The 16884-nt window shown below is 40.0% G+C and overlaps 1 protein-coding gene across 4 annotated transcripts in view; it reads left to right on the forward strand.

The window, feature by feature from the left end:
* The window catches only part of Ric1 (RIC1 homolog, RAB6A GEF complex partner 1), an 89347-nt gene that overhangs the window by 71265 nt on the left and 1198 nt on the right, over positions 1-16884 (forward strand). For 3 of the 4 annotated variants that reach the window (XM_021634261.2, XM_060388239.1, XM_060388247.1), the window contains exons 18-26: positions 4097-4213; positions 4709-5437; positions 7277-7435; positions 7523-7659; positions 9178-9464; positions 10171-10362; positions 11745-11922; positions 12068-12256; positions 13293-16152. In XM_021634261.2, the coding sequence (XP_021489936.1) occupies positions 4097-4213; positions 4709-5437; positions 7277-7435; positions 7523-7659; positions 9178-9464; positions 10171-10362; positions 11745-11922; positions 12068-12256; positions 13293-13581 (2277 nt within the window). In that variant the 3' untranslated portion in view covers positions 13582-16152. Of the gene's footprint in view, positions 1-4096; positions 4214-4708; positions 5438-7276; positions 7436-7522; positions 7660-9177; positions 9465-10170; positions 10363-11744; positions 11923-12067; positions 12257-13292; positions 16153-16884 lie in introns of those variants that run through there. The other variant, XR_009593152.1, reaches the window with a different exon arrangement.

Raw genomic sequence — 16884 nt, forward strand, 5'->3', positions numbered from 1 at the left:
AAGAGCAACTTTTTTTTGATAATCTCTAAAATATCTGTAAATCATTGTCATTCTCTTCCCTCCTCATACTTTTCTTTGTAGCAGTACATCTGCGTGCCAGATAGTCCCAAATTACCAACCGTGTCACACTAGTCTGTATGCATTGGCTGTTCTAGTCTCCCTTTTGAACTTAATAAATTGCTTTCTTCCTTACCACGCAGCTCCCATTCCATCTGTATCCATTGTCATGGTAATCAGATAGTCCTAGTTGGTAAAATAAAGTTTTGTTTTATATAATTCCTACTAAAAGATTTTAAAGAAATACGAGACTACAGAGTCACTATTTTATGTCCCCCAAAAAATATCTAATTCAGCAATGATCGTTACTGCATGTAACTTCACATCACACTGAAACCTTAGTCATCAGAGCATCACTAAAAGGGAAGAAACAGATGTTGTGTGCTTCCTAAGGTGTGTAATAGGAAGTTCATGTGAAGACATTTTACCAAAAACATTAAACCTAAATTGAATTAAATGTCTAAAGTCATCTTCCATTCTCAGAAATTACACAGATAGAGAATTAGCCTATACCACCCAAAAGAAGACTGTCAGTCCATAGGTTAGCTGTAAGTAAACCACCCAGTGCAGTGTCGATAAGCTGCATGTATGAAGAAAGTGTGATACTGCTTGTCTTAGTTTCTTTCTATTGCTGTGATAAGATGGTAATGGTACCATTACCAAAGCACCGTATAAAAGAAAGAGTTTAACTGGTCTTACAGTTCTAGAGGGTTTGAGTCTATAATGGAGGATTAAAGGCAAAAGCCACTGGAGCAGCAGTTGAGAGCTCACATCTTGATGTACAAGTAAGAGACAGGGACACACGCACACACACATAGAGCACCAACAGGGGACCAAACATTTCAAATAGAGGAGCCTCTTTGAGCCATTGTTATGTAAACCATCATACTGCTGTGCTACAGAAACAAGCCATTAAGCTTATTTATATCCTCATTGAAATAAGCTATTAGAAAGCACTGTTGTAATAATTAAGGGTAAATATGAATTGAGAAAGAAAACCAAGAAATTGTTTCATTAACATTGTAGCTTTAAGGAAAATGCCTACATATTTTATGGTTGAATATTAGATATCAGAGAACAGATGGTATAGTGTCTTGCTTTAAAATACTTGGTAACATTTAGAGAGGAAAAATCTTTGTAAAAGCTAGATATAATGGCAATCAGCAGCATCATTCATAAGGGGTGCAACTGTTTAAGGGAGCCTCACAAAGGGATGTGTAACTTAATGAAGAGCAGGTTAAAAAGTTGAAATATAATAGAGATTTGGCCTGAGGCCACGGCACTTCAGGGCAAGTCTGACCTTAATAATGATTATCCTTATAAACAAATAATGATGAGACTGATTAACTGTTAGATGGCCTCTCATAGGAGAATAAGTGCTGTGTTAAACTCCACAAATTCTCAGAGGATCATTTACTAGGGTATTTTGAATCTTCCAAATTTTTTTCTTTTTCTTCTTTTGTTTTTTTTTTTTTTTTTTTTTTTTTTTTGAGACAGGGTTTCTCTGTATAGCCTTGTCTGTCCTGGAACTCACCCTGGCCAGCCTTATACTCACAGAAATCTGCCTCCCAAATGCATTATTAAAGGCATGAGCCACCACTGCCCAACCCAAACTTAGAATTTTGAGCATAGAGGTAGCTCATATTTTTCTGAAAACTCTTGAAGTTCCCTGAGATTATTACTATAATTATTTATAATAATTTCAATAGAAAATATTGAGAATTTTAGTAATAATAGCCACTTTTTGAAAAAAAAAAGGCATTTTTTTAAGGAACTATGCGAACTATAGGAAATTTATCATCTTAAAATGAAGTGAGGGGCTACATATGCAGCATTCATATAGAGCATTACCCAGCATGCAGAGGCCCAGTATAAAAATTAGTGTAGTATAGTAAATTCTAGTGAGTCCCTTCAAGTTCTTTGGGAATGTTTGTAGAGCCTGTTGACATGTGAAAGTCCGAAGTGTCTCTTTGCTTGTGTGCGTGTTTCTTTTCCTTTCCTGTTACTTAGCTGCAGCTATCTATTATCCGAGTGCCTGACTCTTACGATTCCCAGATCGACTTTAAAATCTAATATTCCATCTGATTCCTACACATTATGAGAAGATTCACGTTTTTTATGACAGGCGTCCGACATATCTTCCCTACCTCTAGCTAGTGCTGGAAATCTGAAACCCATATGCGAGAACATTAAGTATTATACAACTAGAGTACGTAGGGTAGCCGAATTTTTTTTTGGGGGGGAGGGGGGCCCTAAATGATACTGAAAGCATAAACTGAGCAATCCAGCAGGTATCAAAACTTGGGACTCAGTCCAACAGAGTGTCTGAGTCTTCTTTAGCTTGCACAGCCTTAGACTGTTTCCCCTCTGGAAACGCTCAGGTGATGCCCCGGCCGTTCCCTGTGGCAAGTCTACTTCAGCTTTCCTTCCTCATGTTTATGTTAGCATGTTCGTCCCTGCTCAGTTGTCACACACGTTTCCATTTAAAACTCCTACAGTTCTTTCCAGCTTACTGTGGTGAGTGTTCAAGACAGACTCATTCGCCCTTCTCTGATATCTTCCTCCTTGCTGATGGATGTCCTAAAAATTTCAAAAAATATTTATTATTTTTAACTATGGATTTTATGTGTGTGTCTACCTATGTGTATATGCACGTGAGTGCAGGTGTTGGAGGAATTCAGAAGAGGCAGTTGAATCTCCTGGAGTAAGATCTTCTGAACAGTCAGTGTCGATTCTGTGAATGGAACTCGGGTCCCCAGCAAGTACATGCCCTTAACCACTGAGGCATCACTCCAGCACCGGCCTCAGTTTTTTCCAGTACCTCACTTAGATTTTGTACCCTGAACCCATCTTTGGTTCAGACATGCGTTTTCCTTTTTTTTTTCCATACCTAGGTTGGCAGTAAATTCTATTTGCTTTTTAAGTCAAAATGATCTTCCCCTTTACAGATGAAAATACATGATTTATCTGGTAATTGGTTTAAAGCAATGTTTCTCAAACTCTGTATGCTTGTTTAAGTGGGGTGGTAGAATTTTTTTCATTTTATTATCATTTATTAAAGTTTATTCAATTCGTATGCCATCTGTGGCCCCTCCCTCGTCTCCTCCCAATCCCATCCTCCCTCCCTCTTCCCCCATATGGCTCTCCCCCAGTCCACTGTTAGGGGAGGTCCTCCTCCCCTTCCTCTGACACTAGCCTATCAGGACTGGCTGCATTGTCTTCCTCTGTGACCTGGCAAGGCTGCACCACCCAGGGGGAGGTGATCAGAGAGCCAGCCATTGAGTTCATGCTAGAGAAAACCCCTGCTCCCCTTACTAGGAATCCCACTTGGAGACTGAGTCTGTGGGCTACATCTGAGCCGGAGTTTTAGGTCCTCTGCATGAATGGTCCTTGGTGGTGGGGTTTAACGTAATAATTGTAGGCTCTTTATTCTGGCATTTGATTAAAATTTCCAGAATAAAATGACAGACTGGTTCCTCATTTCAAAAGTCAATACAGTAATTCATCTTGACTAAACTGGATTTTTTTTAATGATTTTTTCATTTGAGAGGCATGCAAAGTGGTAAACCTTTTTGCCTCTTTGCCTGATTTTCCAAGATCTATCTCCCTGAAGGGCTGTTGCCATTGTCACGTTTCTCAATTGAGCTGTTGTATCCTGGCTCCATGTTTTCATTTACATTTCATGCTTAAGTTAGAATACCAGCCTTTCCCCTCTGTCTCTGACTTCCTGACCTTGCAAGTCTCTCATCTTTTTAAACTTTCTCTAGTAATGATCAGTGAGGTGATCTCCTATTTTTTGTGAACATCTTAAGTTCTCTTAATTTTCCAGCATAATCCAGTTCTGCACTCATTGGCCACTAACTGCATAGTGTTTGTGTATCATAGTCAGGAAACATGTTCACACAGAGCTTAGCAAACTGGGCTATACATGGTACAGCTCCAGCAAATGCTGTTGATTGTTAACCTACAAACCTCACTAGGTGCTAAAGAATGCCAAAAACATGCTTATAAATTGACGAATTTCTTTCTGCCATTTCAGGCTCGTGATGCAGAGAGCATAATGCTGAACCTTGCAGGACAGCTCATCATGATTCAGAGGGACAGGTCAGGCCCTCAGATCCGGGAGAAGGACAGCAACCCTAACCAAAGGAAACTCGTGAGTAAAGCTGTAAGGCATCCGAGCCCTGAGAAGTTGTTATGAGGTTAGGGTTTATGAATAGAGAAATTTAAGGGGAGAACAGTGTGTTGTGATTTAGAAGCTAAGAACATACATAAAATTCATGTTTCAACTGGGTTTGAGAAGAGAGGAGGTTAAGTCCTGAAATAAGCAAATGGCTCCTTTTCCAGATGTCACTGCTTAGGTACATATTTGTAAATTTCATTTATTTATTGAGAAAATAAAGATAGAGTTTGGTATTCATAGAGGATTTCTTTATTTTCGGTTTTGTTTTTTTAGATTTCAGTACATATACTTTGAAAGTACAATAGTACATATACTATTATCTTTAATTCCAAATAAGTGTTCCTGCTTTAAAAGAAAAGAAAAGAGAACAACTCATTTTGAAAGTCTACAAAGCTAGTACTTATAAACTTAAGAATCTACATGTTTAATGGAAAACTAAAACCCAGCAATTCTTGTGTCTCCCTTCAGCTGCCGTTTTGTCCTCCAGTTGTACTAGCCCAGTCTGTGGAAAATGTCTGGACCACCTGCCGAGCAAATAAACAAAAGCGCCACCTTCTGGAGGCCCTCTGGCTGAGCTGCGGCAGTGCGGGGATGAAAGTCTGGCTGCCGCTCTTCCCCCGGGATCACCGCAAGCCCCACTCCTTCTTATCCCAGCGTATCATGCTGCCGTTCCACATCAACATTTACCCCCTGGCCGTTCTGTTTGAGGATGCATTGGTCCTTGGTGCTGTCAATGACACTTTACTCTATGATTCTTTGTATACACGGAACAGTGCTAGGGAGCAGCTGGAGGTGCTCTTCCCTTTCTGTGTTGTGGAGAGAACCTCTCAGATCTACCTCCACCATATCCTCCGTCAGCTTCTGGTCAGGAACCTGGGAGAGCAAGCCCTACTTCTGGCGCAGTCCTGCGCTGCGTTACCTTACTTCCCTCACGTGCTGGAGCTCATGCTCCATGAAGTGCTGGAAGAAGAAGCTACCTCACGGGAGCCCATTCCTGATCCACTGCTTCCCACCGTGGCGAAGTTCATCACCGAGTTCCCCCTTTTCCTTCAGACAGTCGTGCATTGTGCTAGGAAGACTGAGTACGCTCTGTGGAATTACCTTTTTGCAGCTGTTGGAAACCCCAAGGACTTATTTGAGGAATGTTTGATGGCTCAGGATTTGGACACAGCTGCCTCTTACCTTATTATCTTACAGGTAACAGTTACCCTTATAAAGGGATAAGAATGATCTTAATTTTAGGGGGGAAAGGTATGTCCTTATGATAGTGTTTATGGAATTACACTGTCATGAATGGTCATACTTTCTCTACAGTGTTTGTCTTTCATTTTGAAGAACTCAAGTTTGACAAGTGACCAAAGATTTCCTTGAAGGTTATTAAGTGACATTGCTGGTTATCCCTAAATACGCCTAAAACAGTTAATGATTTCAGAATATGATTTTAAGTACAATTGAAGGGGTGTGTGTGTGTGTGTGTGTGTGTGTGTGTGTGTGTGCATTCAGGTAAACACGTGCCTTAGAATATGTGTGGAAGTCAGTGAAACCAAGTTTTGACCCTTGCCTTCAAACTTGTTCAAGACAGTGTCTCTCCAGCTTTTCACTGCCACATCACCCAGGAGAGCTGGGGTTTGGGCTTCCGTGGCTTCTTCTGTCTCTACTTCCCGTATCTTAGGGGCCCATGAGACTACAGAGGTACGTAGTGTTGTGTCAGGCGTCTTTTCACATGGATTTTAAATTCAGGTCATTAGGCTTGAATAGCAAGAACCTAACTACTGAGCCATTTCCTACAGCTGAAATTTTCCTGTTATATGTAATGTATGTGATGTACATGTTCCATTAGAAATACTATATTAGACTAATAAAAAGGTAAAATAAAATAACACTGAGAAAATGGTACTTTGGACATTAGTGCATTGATCTGAGTTATTTCCTTACAGTATAAAATTGCTGAAAGGATTCTGAATAAACCAGAGTTTAACACAGTTTCCAATCTTAGCCTTGCTGTTGACAGCTGAAAATGCTCAGGACTGTCACAGTAATGATGCTCATGTTTTTCTTTGTTTGTTTGTTTGTTTCTCAAAATAATGAAACACTGGAAAACCTGTCCCATTATTTGACAGAGGGGCTTGAAAGTTTGATACTACTGTATCAAATCAGATATGGATTTGAAAGGCTATACTAAGGTTCTTTCATATTACTGCAAAGTGGTTTCATTTATGTAGAAAGCTAGCCATGAGCCTAGTTCGAATCTCAGACTGAAACAGATTTTTTATCAACTTATTTGCTTCATGGCAAGTAACTGAAACCAGAGTAGATTTTCAAGCAGAGGCTGGCAGCCCTAAGATTCCAGGATTCATTCGACTAGCCCTAATGGAAGAGAAGGTCACCATCATAAAAAGAACCAAAGTCAGTGCAGCTGTGTTTTCGTTCTGCTGTCCCTCAGACCCTCAGTGAGACTAGCTGTGCAGTTGGGAACTTTCCTCCAGCAAACTGCCTCATTGCTGGGGCTGGTGCAAAAGAGGCTGTAGATAAGCTCAGCCTATCAGGCAGTGCTCCGTAAAAGCAGGCAGGGCGCTGGTTGTGAAGGAGGAGCTGGGGATGCCCAGTGTAGCCATACTCCCTGGTCCTACCTAAAGCAAAAATTTCAATCAGATCTTCAGAAAATGCTGTAGGAGACAGACCTAAGTTTTTTGGAGTCAGGCAACCTGGATTTATCTTGCTTTGCTATTGATCTTCAACAATTTAGGTTATTCTGTTTTCTTATCCTGTGAAATGGAAATGATGTAACTTTTTACAGTCGAAAAGAAAGTGAATGGTAACAGGAATGCAGTGCTCATAGTATGGACTGTGAGCAGAGCATCTGCTTCACTTTTCCCCACATGGTACTTTTTTTAAGTTCTCCTTTTAACCTTATTAAATTGCCCCCAGCCAATTTAATATTCCTTGGGCTCAGAGAAGGATCAAGAAAAGAATTGCTCTGTCTTCCAGATTTGTATCCTATAAATGGAATGTTATCTTCCTCGGTTGTTTTTATAGAACATGGAGGTCCCAGCAGTAAGTAGGCAGCATGCCACCCTTCTGTTCAACACGGCACTGGAGCAAGGCAAATGGGACTTGTGTCGACACATGATTCGATTTCTTAAAGCCATTGGTTCTGGAGAATCTGAGACACCTCCATCCACACCTACATCTCAGGTTAGTCGCAACATCATACAGCTTCTGTAGGACACACACCCAGAGGCCACCTTTGACTAAACTACTGCATGCTGTCTGTAACCACAGGAGCCTAGTTCAAGTGGCGGATTTGAGTTCTTCAGGAATCGGAGCATCAGTTTGTCCCAGTCAGCTGAAAATGTTCCTCCTGGTAAATTCAGCTTACAGAAAACACTCAGTATGCCATCTGGTCCTTCTGGGAAAAGGTAAAAGAATAAAGAGCAGTTACTCTTTTCAGAGCATTTGTCATGTTCCATTTCAAGGCATTTATAAAATTAAGTCTTAATATTTAATTTAGTTGCAAATCCCTTTTTTCATTTACCAGAGGCTTAGAGAAAGCTCCTCCTTTTCTCTGCTTTTTCTTTTCTGTTAAGTTCTTCTGTTCTCTGTAATTTTTGTATCTTTGTACTAAAGTGGATCTGGATGCTCTCATTCTAAATGTAATTAATGTCAGTTATTTCTAAAGAGAGGACTAAAACAAAACCTTAGGTGGTAGAGAGCTGGAGGCTAGTGCATTTTGAAGGCCAAAGACTACATCTGTCATAAGTGGGAATTGTCTGGTAGTAGCTGTAAGGCAGTGACCCTGATGGATCCTTGGACTTGCCCTGTTTGTGAAGTCCTTTTGTTGCTGCCTGGCTGCCTGTTCTCATGGCTCCTGAGTTTTCCCTTCCCTACGTGTCTTTTGTTGTTGTTTCTACTTTTACTGAAATAATTGGCTCATATCAAGTTCAAATGTTTTATTATATTTTATTTTTTTTCTCTTGTTACTGGTCATTAACAGTCCTCCCCCAATACAAACACTCAGACACACAGAGACAAAAGTCACCAGTAAAATACAGACATGGAGGAGTATCAACAGTTGCCAGCCCACACTCTGAATTTAAAGAGTTCACTGTGTGCCAAGATCCTATTCTAGGCATTTGCGTGTTTATGTTCATGTCCCAGTCCTTACAACTCTGTAGGGATTGTTACTCATTGTGCAGGTGGAAAAACAGGATCAGAAAAACACTGGAGTGTGTTCACACAGCTAATAGAAGGCGGAGCAAGACCTAAGTCTGGGAAGCCCTCCTCCTGAAGCCAAGCTCCCCCTGTTGCATGATCTGCGCCTCACTCAGAGCCACCACTCAGTTACCAAACTAGCTGTGTATTTGCCCAGTTCCACTAGAGACGAGAGACTGTATTTACACCTCATTAATTTTTATGCTTTATTTTGGTATATCTATATAGCTCTATTAGAGAAGCTTTCATTTATGCTTTCCCTTTTATTGGTGTTTACAAATGATTTGTATGTTCCTTTTCCTACTTCAATTACACACCACCGCATCCTGATCTGGCTTCGTTTGTCTCCTATTTATTTTTATTCCATGTATTCAATTCTATAGATTGGTCTTAAGAGGTAACTTTGTGCCTGGCATGGTAGCACACACCTTTAATCCCAATACTTGGGAGGAAGTGGCAGGAGGATGTCTGAGTTCAAGGCCAGCCTGCTCTTTATAGCCAATTCTAGGACTGTAGAGAGAGACCCTGTCTCAAAATTTAAAGGCAGGGGAGGTAACTGTGCATATGTTAGGTTGTGGTTCGATGGAGAAGCCCTGAAGCTTTTTCTCTCTGTTCAGGCACAATTAGATAATGAATCTCTTGCTTCCTTTTCAGTTTTATCAGTGCTGCCTAAAAGTAGAGTTCTTGAGTGAGGTTGTTCCTTCGCTTTCTTCTGTTTCTTACAGGTGGAGCAAGGACAGTGACTGTGCTGAGAATATGTACATTGATATGATGCTGTGGAGGCATGCTCGGCGCCTCTTAGAAGATGTGCGCTTAAAGGACCTTGGCTGCTTTGCAGCCCAGCTAGGCTTTGAACTAATCAGCTGGCTTTGCAAAGAACGGACCCGAGCTGCCCGTGTAGACAACTTTGTAGTAGCCCTGAAGAGACTTCACAAGGATTTCCTGTGGCCACTTCCCATTATCCCAGCCTCTTCTATCAGTTCCCCTTTCAAAAATGGAAAATGCCGAACAGGTAATGGACTTCTGACATTTTTTAAAATTATATTTTATTTTAGATATTTAAACATGTTACCATTGGTTGACATTCAAGGAACTCTTTCTATTCCAAATTTAAGCAAATAAGAGCCAACTTATTATACATTAGTTAGAATAGCCACCATTTGGCCAAAGATATAAATGAAGTAGAAAGTATTCTCTCTTACATTTTTTGGGCTTGAAGTTTAACTCACAAACCAACCATTATTGAATTACAAACAAGTTGAAAACTGAGTTTTGTAGAAGCTCCTACAGTTAGTCAGGCACCTCAAATAAGCTGAGCTACTATGATTTACCTGACAGAACTCATCACAGGGTGACAATAAAAATCATCTTTGACACTTGTGCCATTTTCTAAACTTATAGGACAAAGTGAAACTGAGTAAAAGAAAAAGGGTTCCAAATTCAGACATTGTTACAAAGACTTCCAGTTGTTTAAACAAAACTTTTTTAGTATGGTGTTTGGAGACTCTGGGTCATCTTTAAAACCAAGGCACGTCACTTAGATCAAGGGAATAAAGTGTGGCGTAATTACAGGAAGAGACATGAGGTGGCTCTGAGAGTCCGTAGCTCTGGATAACTGATACAGTATACAGTGGTGATTGGTTTTGAACTGATGGTATTGGGAACGGCAGTGGAACATCTTGAACACACTGTGTTTTGCTTCTGGACTTACCATGCAGTGGGAGAGCAGCTGTTAAAGTCTCAGTCAGCTGACCCTTTTATTACCTCCGAGATGGATGCTGGCATCTCTAACATCCAGCGAAGTCAGAGCTGGCTCAGCAACATTGGTCCCACCCATCGTGACACAGACATAGCCTCATCTCCTGGACCACAAATGCAAGATGCTTTTCTGTCACCATTATCTACTAAAGGTATACATCTAATAAAGGAACGAGTGATAGCTCTTAAGTTTTGTTTGGAAAATGATCACATACCATAGCATTTCCAAGATACAGCATCAGTATTCTAAAGAATTAGACGTTAAATATCTGCCTATAGAGGTAAATAAGGCTAAATTGGCTTTGACTATGCTTTACCATATTTATTTAGATATGGGTCAGCACTGCATAAATCTTTGCAATCAAGTTTTTAAATGTTATTTATTGTGTATGTGTGTCTTGATGTATGTGGAAGAATACATATGTGAAAGTCCAAGGACAACTCTGTAATTCTCTCCATCTTTTTGTGGGTTTCTGCGATCAGACTCTGGTTGTCTATCAGGCTTGTATCTTCTGGTGGAAAGTGCTTTACCCTTCGAGCCACCTTGCTACCCTTGCAATTAATTTTGATAAGGAAGTATACTATCTTTGAAATCCAGATAATAAAATGTTATCATCATATAAGTAATACTATTTTTAGAATAAGTAGGCTTTTGTCATTAAAAACATACTTTTATCGCTAGTTTTTATTCCATTAATAAAGTTTATGAAAAATATTTTTTATTTTTTATATATAATATCCTTCATTTTATCTTGGCTTTCAAAGCCTGAAATATTTATAATGTGACCGTTTACAAAAGCAGTATACCAATTTCTGCCATATAATAGTGGTTAAATTACATATAGAAGAGGTTTTAAAGCAATCTGTATTGCTCTAGGGTTATAAAATATTAAACTATCAATAGTCATTAGGCTGGGTTTTGTTGTGTTGGGGGTTGTTTTTGGTGGAAGATGGGGAACCAATACTGGAGATTGAACCATTGAACCTAGGACCTCCTGCATGCTGCGCAAACACGTATCACTGAACTATACCTCAAGCCTTCCTTTTTTTTAAAAAAAAATTTTAAATCTTGAGGCAGGATCTCACTAAGTTCCTAGGTTGCCTTTGAACTTGAGATCCTCCTGTGCCGGCCACCCACATAGTTGAGGCTACAGACATGCATTCAAACCCAGATTAATTTTTTTTTCTTCCAGCTTTCTTAATGGACAGGTGTTTATCTGATATTGGGCTATTATTTTGTCATCCTTGTTGGTAAAGTTTCTGTCACCTGTGAAGGCGTCTAATTTCTATTACTTTTAATTATAAAATTAGAATGTTTTCCCATTCTCAAACATACAATTTCTTCTTAATGGTCTGCTAGCTCTTAAAATATATGTTGTTCATATAGTGGCTATTTTAGCAGTAGATTGAATGTTTTCATTTTGAAATCTTGAGGAGAAACCAGAACTTTAAAAATAACATACTTATAATGAAAGGAAAATACTCACTTATGAAATGAAAAGCTCGTGTGTAAGTTCTGAAATCTCTTCGTCAGGTGATGAGTGCAGCATTGGTTCAGCCACAGACCTGACTGAAAGCAGCTCCATGGTGGATGGAGACTGGACAATGGTGGATGAAAATTTCTCCACACTAAGTGTGACTCAGTCTGAGCTGGAGCACATCTCCATGGAGTTGGCAAGTAAAGGGCCCCATCAATCTCAAGTCCAGCTTCGGTGAGTGTCTCAGATTCTGAAAACACAGAAAGCCTGGTTTTCTTTGTGCAGGTGGGAATTGGAGTTATGTTCTTTGTACTTGCTGTCCTTTGCATATCAGCAGATCTCTTTCATGCAGATCATTCTGTTGCCGCTTTATCTACAGTTACTTGCTGCACATTTTCATGGAGGCAGGATGTCTGGACTGGTGTGTTGTCATCGGCCTGATTCTCAGAGAATCCTCAGTAGTCAGTCAGATTCTGGGGATTGCCCAGTCTTCAGAGATGGATGGAGAGATGTTGCAGAACATCAAAACAGGCCTGCATGCTGTGGAGCGCTGGGCCTCTACAGACTGGTAAGTACTCGTGTCCGTCAGTTTTGGTCTCCTTTGGTGACTGATTTTCACATTAGGACCGTTAGAACCACAGGGTGTGGCAGCGCATGCCTTAAACCCCAGCACTTGGGGGACAGAAGCGCGCAGATCTCTGTGAGGCTAAGTCTGGTCTGAATAGCAAGATCCAGGTTAGCTAGAGCTACGCCATACCCTGTCCCAAAGAAAAGAAAGCCATTTTTCTTTAACCATCTGGTACTCAACCACTTGAATGGGTACTATTCATTGAATAGTTTATATTCAGTGTTGGTTAGTTTATATGTGAAAGCATATGCTGTGTTAAGATCGATGCCGTACAAGTGACCTAAGAATGAGACTGGGTAGTTTTGTGGTTAAAATGGTAGAAAGTCTCCATGAAAGACAGGTAACATAGTCTATGTAATTTGCAACATTCCATGACAGTTACCAGCATTTCCAAATTAGAAGTAGTGGGTGGGAGTTGTCTTTACTTCCCTTAGACCTAGTTTTCCTTAATTGCCAAATGTATCTAAGTTAAATAATTTCCAAATGATCCCTTTGGGTCTAAAACCTATTTTGTAATACTGATTTTGAAATAATCAGTCTGTGCTCTCTCAGCCTTGAGCCATGTCAGTTCTGAGAAGGGTGCTCAAGAGTCCTCTCTGCCTCATTTGTTTTACTGTTGACGTCTGGTAGGGGTTTACACAAACACTGAACCAGGTTATGCGTGTGTCTGCTTTGCCTTACTGGTGTACACGTGCAGAAGACAGAGGTCTGCTTCTGGTGTCATTCCACAGGGGCTATTCACCTTTTAAGACAGGGTCTCTTGCGGGGATCTGGGGCTCACCGATTTGGCTATCTGGCTGCTCAGTATGCCTCCAGAAATCCTATCTGTGCCTCCTTTTTATATGGGACCTAGGGATTGAACTCAAGACCTCATGCCTGCACAGCAAGGATTTTATTGCCTAAACTATCTCCCCAGCCCCAATATCAAGTCTTTTGGATTCTAACAGATGACAGCTAATTTTTCCCCTTTGCTTAGCCCTGGATATAAGCCATTTTTAAACATCATTAAGCCACAACTGCAGAAGCTCACAGAGATAACAGAAGAGCAGATCCAGCCTGACACCTTCCAGCCAATAACAGTGGGTAAGACTCCTGAACAGACCAGCCCCCGGGCAGAGGAGAACAGGGGCTCTTCCAGCCACGGGAGCATCTCTCAGAGCGAGACTGGGAGCAACAGCACGGTCAGCCGGAAAGAGGAGGACACAGCACAAGCAGATGAGGAGGAGCTATTTCAGGATGGGGCCTATGACTGCTCCGTGTCCTGACAGCAGTGAGTAGCCTCACAGCAGGCAGTATTAATCCCAGCAGTGTGCAGCTGAGGACCTATGACCTGGCTGAATCATTTCACAGGTAAAAGTTGGGTCAGAAACTCTTTCGTAAAGTATTATATTTTAATGAACTCTTCCTCTAAAAGTCTCCTTGACTCTATTTAAAAAAAAAAAAAAAGTGCTATCAAAACATCTCTCATGAGAAAAATTTAAGCTGCAGTAGAGTAATGAGCACTATATAGATGTACACATATATTTTGATTTAATTCACAACAGATTGGTAGTTGTTAATGTGTAGGGATTATTTTGCCCTGAGTGAGCTTACTTTTTCACTACTTACAACATATATTTTCTGGTTCAGTGTGTGTCTAGACTGGTTTTTTTTTCTGGGCGTGAGTTGTTTTTTAACTTTCTTTTAAATAAACGTTAAGGTGCTTGCTGTAGCTCATCAGGTACCTGAACTACTTGTCTGCTTCCTTGTATAGAGTCAGCTGGACTCTAATTGGCCATTTGAATAGATACCTACCGTAGTACAGGATGGGTCAGTGGAGAGAGACCCTTCGGCTTTAGTGCTCTGTTCAGTTGCAGTCCTCAGTGTCCTGAATGGATGGGAAGCTTTTTACCTGTGAGTTAATGTGCCTGTTTTAGCAAGCTTAATTCCTACTAGATCAATGTGGGCAGAGGGTGAGGGGGTTCTTATCAATTATGCTGACACCACTAAATTTTTGTATCAAAGAACTGTATCTTTTTGTGAATACTCATGTAAATATACTCAAAGGCATTGTCCCTGTTTTTAAGGCGTGTATTACATAATCTGTAAGCTTTACGCTGGAGTCTGCATGACTGTACTCACTCTTGGAACAAAGACAAGACTTGTTCTTCTTTCCAAAATGAGCAGTCTTCACAGAGGAAGACAGGTTTATTGGCTCAGCTGTAAAGTAGTAGGCATCATCCCACTGATCATGAGGTGGAACAGGTTTTGTGCAAATTAATGTAGTTTCTTATTTATTGCTTTTGTAAATTGAATAAAAATGGGCCTTTATGTAAATAGACTGTGGGATCCTGTATTATCAACTACTAAAAATTGGTTTGTAAATTCTTTATTGTAAAGTAAAAATATTTTATGTATTTCTAGACATGACTTAAATTTTAGTTTTCATACATTATGAAAGCAGAACTACATACTCAGTTGCTTCAGACTAACGCATACCCATCATATGTAATTCAGTTATTAATAACAGTATTAATTTAGATAGCTTATTTGTACTGTGCAATTTGAACAAGGAATGCAATGTTATTTTTTATAAAATCTTGTTTATTTTTATAACAACGATGTATTTGATGTGGACCAAATTCGTACCACCATATAAAACAGTGTCTCTATAGTGCAGATATACCTTAGGAATGAATGGCTTTCAGCCTCTACTCCTGTCTTTTAAACTAAAGAGATAGACTAGGTCCTCTTAGGCAGTGTTCTTTAGAGGGAACCTCAGAAATACTTTGAAATTACTTCAACTTTCACCAACTATTTAAAATTATTGAATTTGGTAATTACTGTTATTTACTTTCTACAGTAGAAGTGCAATAATTTTACATAATAAAATTCCTGAATGGATAAAATATGTTACTATTGGTACCTGGTCCTTCTGGTGCTACTTTTATTTTAAGTTGTTGTATCAAACCAACACCTTGTTCTGAATTTCTTACATAAGAAGATGCAGTGCAGCCCCCCCCCCAAAAAAAAAAAGAACTGAAATTTTTTTTCTGTCCCATTCCACTGGGGAAAAGAGCCAACATTTCTTTTGTATTTAGCCAACTTCTAGTGTGACTATTTAGTTAATAAAAACAGTTTGCCATTGTAGCAGCAGCAGTGGTCTTTTCAGATGTCTCACATGGCTGCTGCTGAGTCGGTCTCACATTTGTTGGTGATGGGGCAGTGTTAAGGATTGAGCATAGGGCCTTCCACATGCTAAACCAAGTGTGTCACCACCAGAAGTTACATCCCAGCTGCCCCCGCTTTTTCTTTCTCCTTTTTTCTTTTGAGCCAGAGTCTTGGTGAAGATGGACACGGATTTGTAGCTCCTTCCCAGCAGCTCCGGTAGCTGGGCTTTTAGAGCCGCGTGCTGCTGCGCCCAGTCATCTCACCACACTCACAGTTAAAAGCAGGGTCCAGGTTACTGTTACTCCTGTGGCGTGGGCTGGGAAAGAGTCTTTGATAAAACAGATAGTGTCTAATTAGTAGAACTAGGAAACCCTCAAGGCAAGAAATTTGGCAAGCTTAAGAAAATTATTTCTTGGTTAGTTGTACACTTTAAAAAAAATTGTTTTGCTGTATTGTTTGGTTCAAAACCTATCAATTGTATAAGCCATGTCTTTAATGAACTTAACTATTCGGCGTAACTCTTTGAAATTAATATATACGGTCAAATTTCTTGCTGATACCAAAACAAATCATTTGGGTATAAAACAACCTCTGCTTTGTGATTAAAGTCACTGCTGCTTCTGTAGTGTGTGCATACACACACACACACCCATCCTTGGTAAAGGGTAATAAAACTATTACACAAACTTGTGTTTATCTCACATTAACTGCAAAAAAGCGCTATGTATTAAATGCCACAAAAAAAATATTTTTACTTTGCAGTCCCACCTCTTATTCTCCTGAATGAAATACCTAGAAGTTCAAATGTATTTAGAATGTTTATATGTAGATACAGAGAGGGAACATTCTAGTGCCTGATGACAGAATATTGGAGCCATTTTACATCAAGATAGAAAAGTATGCACATCAAGCGCTCACCAAGCAAACAGAAGTGTACAGGAAACCAGGTACCATCTCTAGGAGAATTCAAAAGGATTTGCACTGTTCCACATGTCCTTTAGATCCGCTTCGAGATCGTCTAGAATGTGGGTGTGTCTTACCTTGGCATCATGCTTTCAACATTTTTCATGTATCGTTTTTTTTTTAAAGCTGAATGTGCTGTTTTGTGGATGTTTACTGTCCATTTAAAGGTTACAGTTTGGGTTTGGGACTTCAGTTTGTAACACTATAAACATTCACATAGGAATTCTCCCTTGCCTGCCTTGCCTTCCAATATTTCAGTTACCCGGTCAACCAAGTTCCAAAAGGTACCAAGTGCAGCATATAGACATTAACGGTTTCTAAGTTTTAAATAGGTTTTATTGTCCACAGTTACACCTGTTGGTTGCTGTGCCCAGTTCCTAACTTTTATTATGGGTGTACATACTGAGGACAAGTATGATGCAACACATATCAGTGCTTTCGGGAACCCCACTGAA

This window comes from Meriones unguiculatus, chromosome 1 (genome assembly GCF_030254825.1).
Source record: "Meriones unguiculatus strain TT.TT164.6M chromosome 1, Bangor_MerUng_6.1, whole genome shotgun sequence".
Taxonomy (NCBI): domain Eukaryota; kingdom Metazoa; phylum Chordata; class Mammalia; order Rodentia; family Muridae; genus Meriones; species Meriones unguiculatus.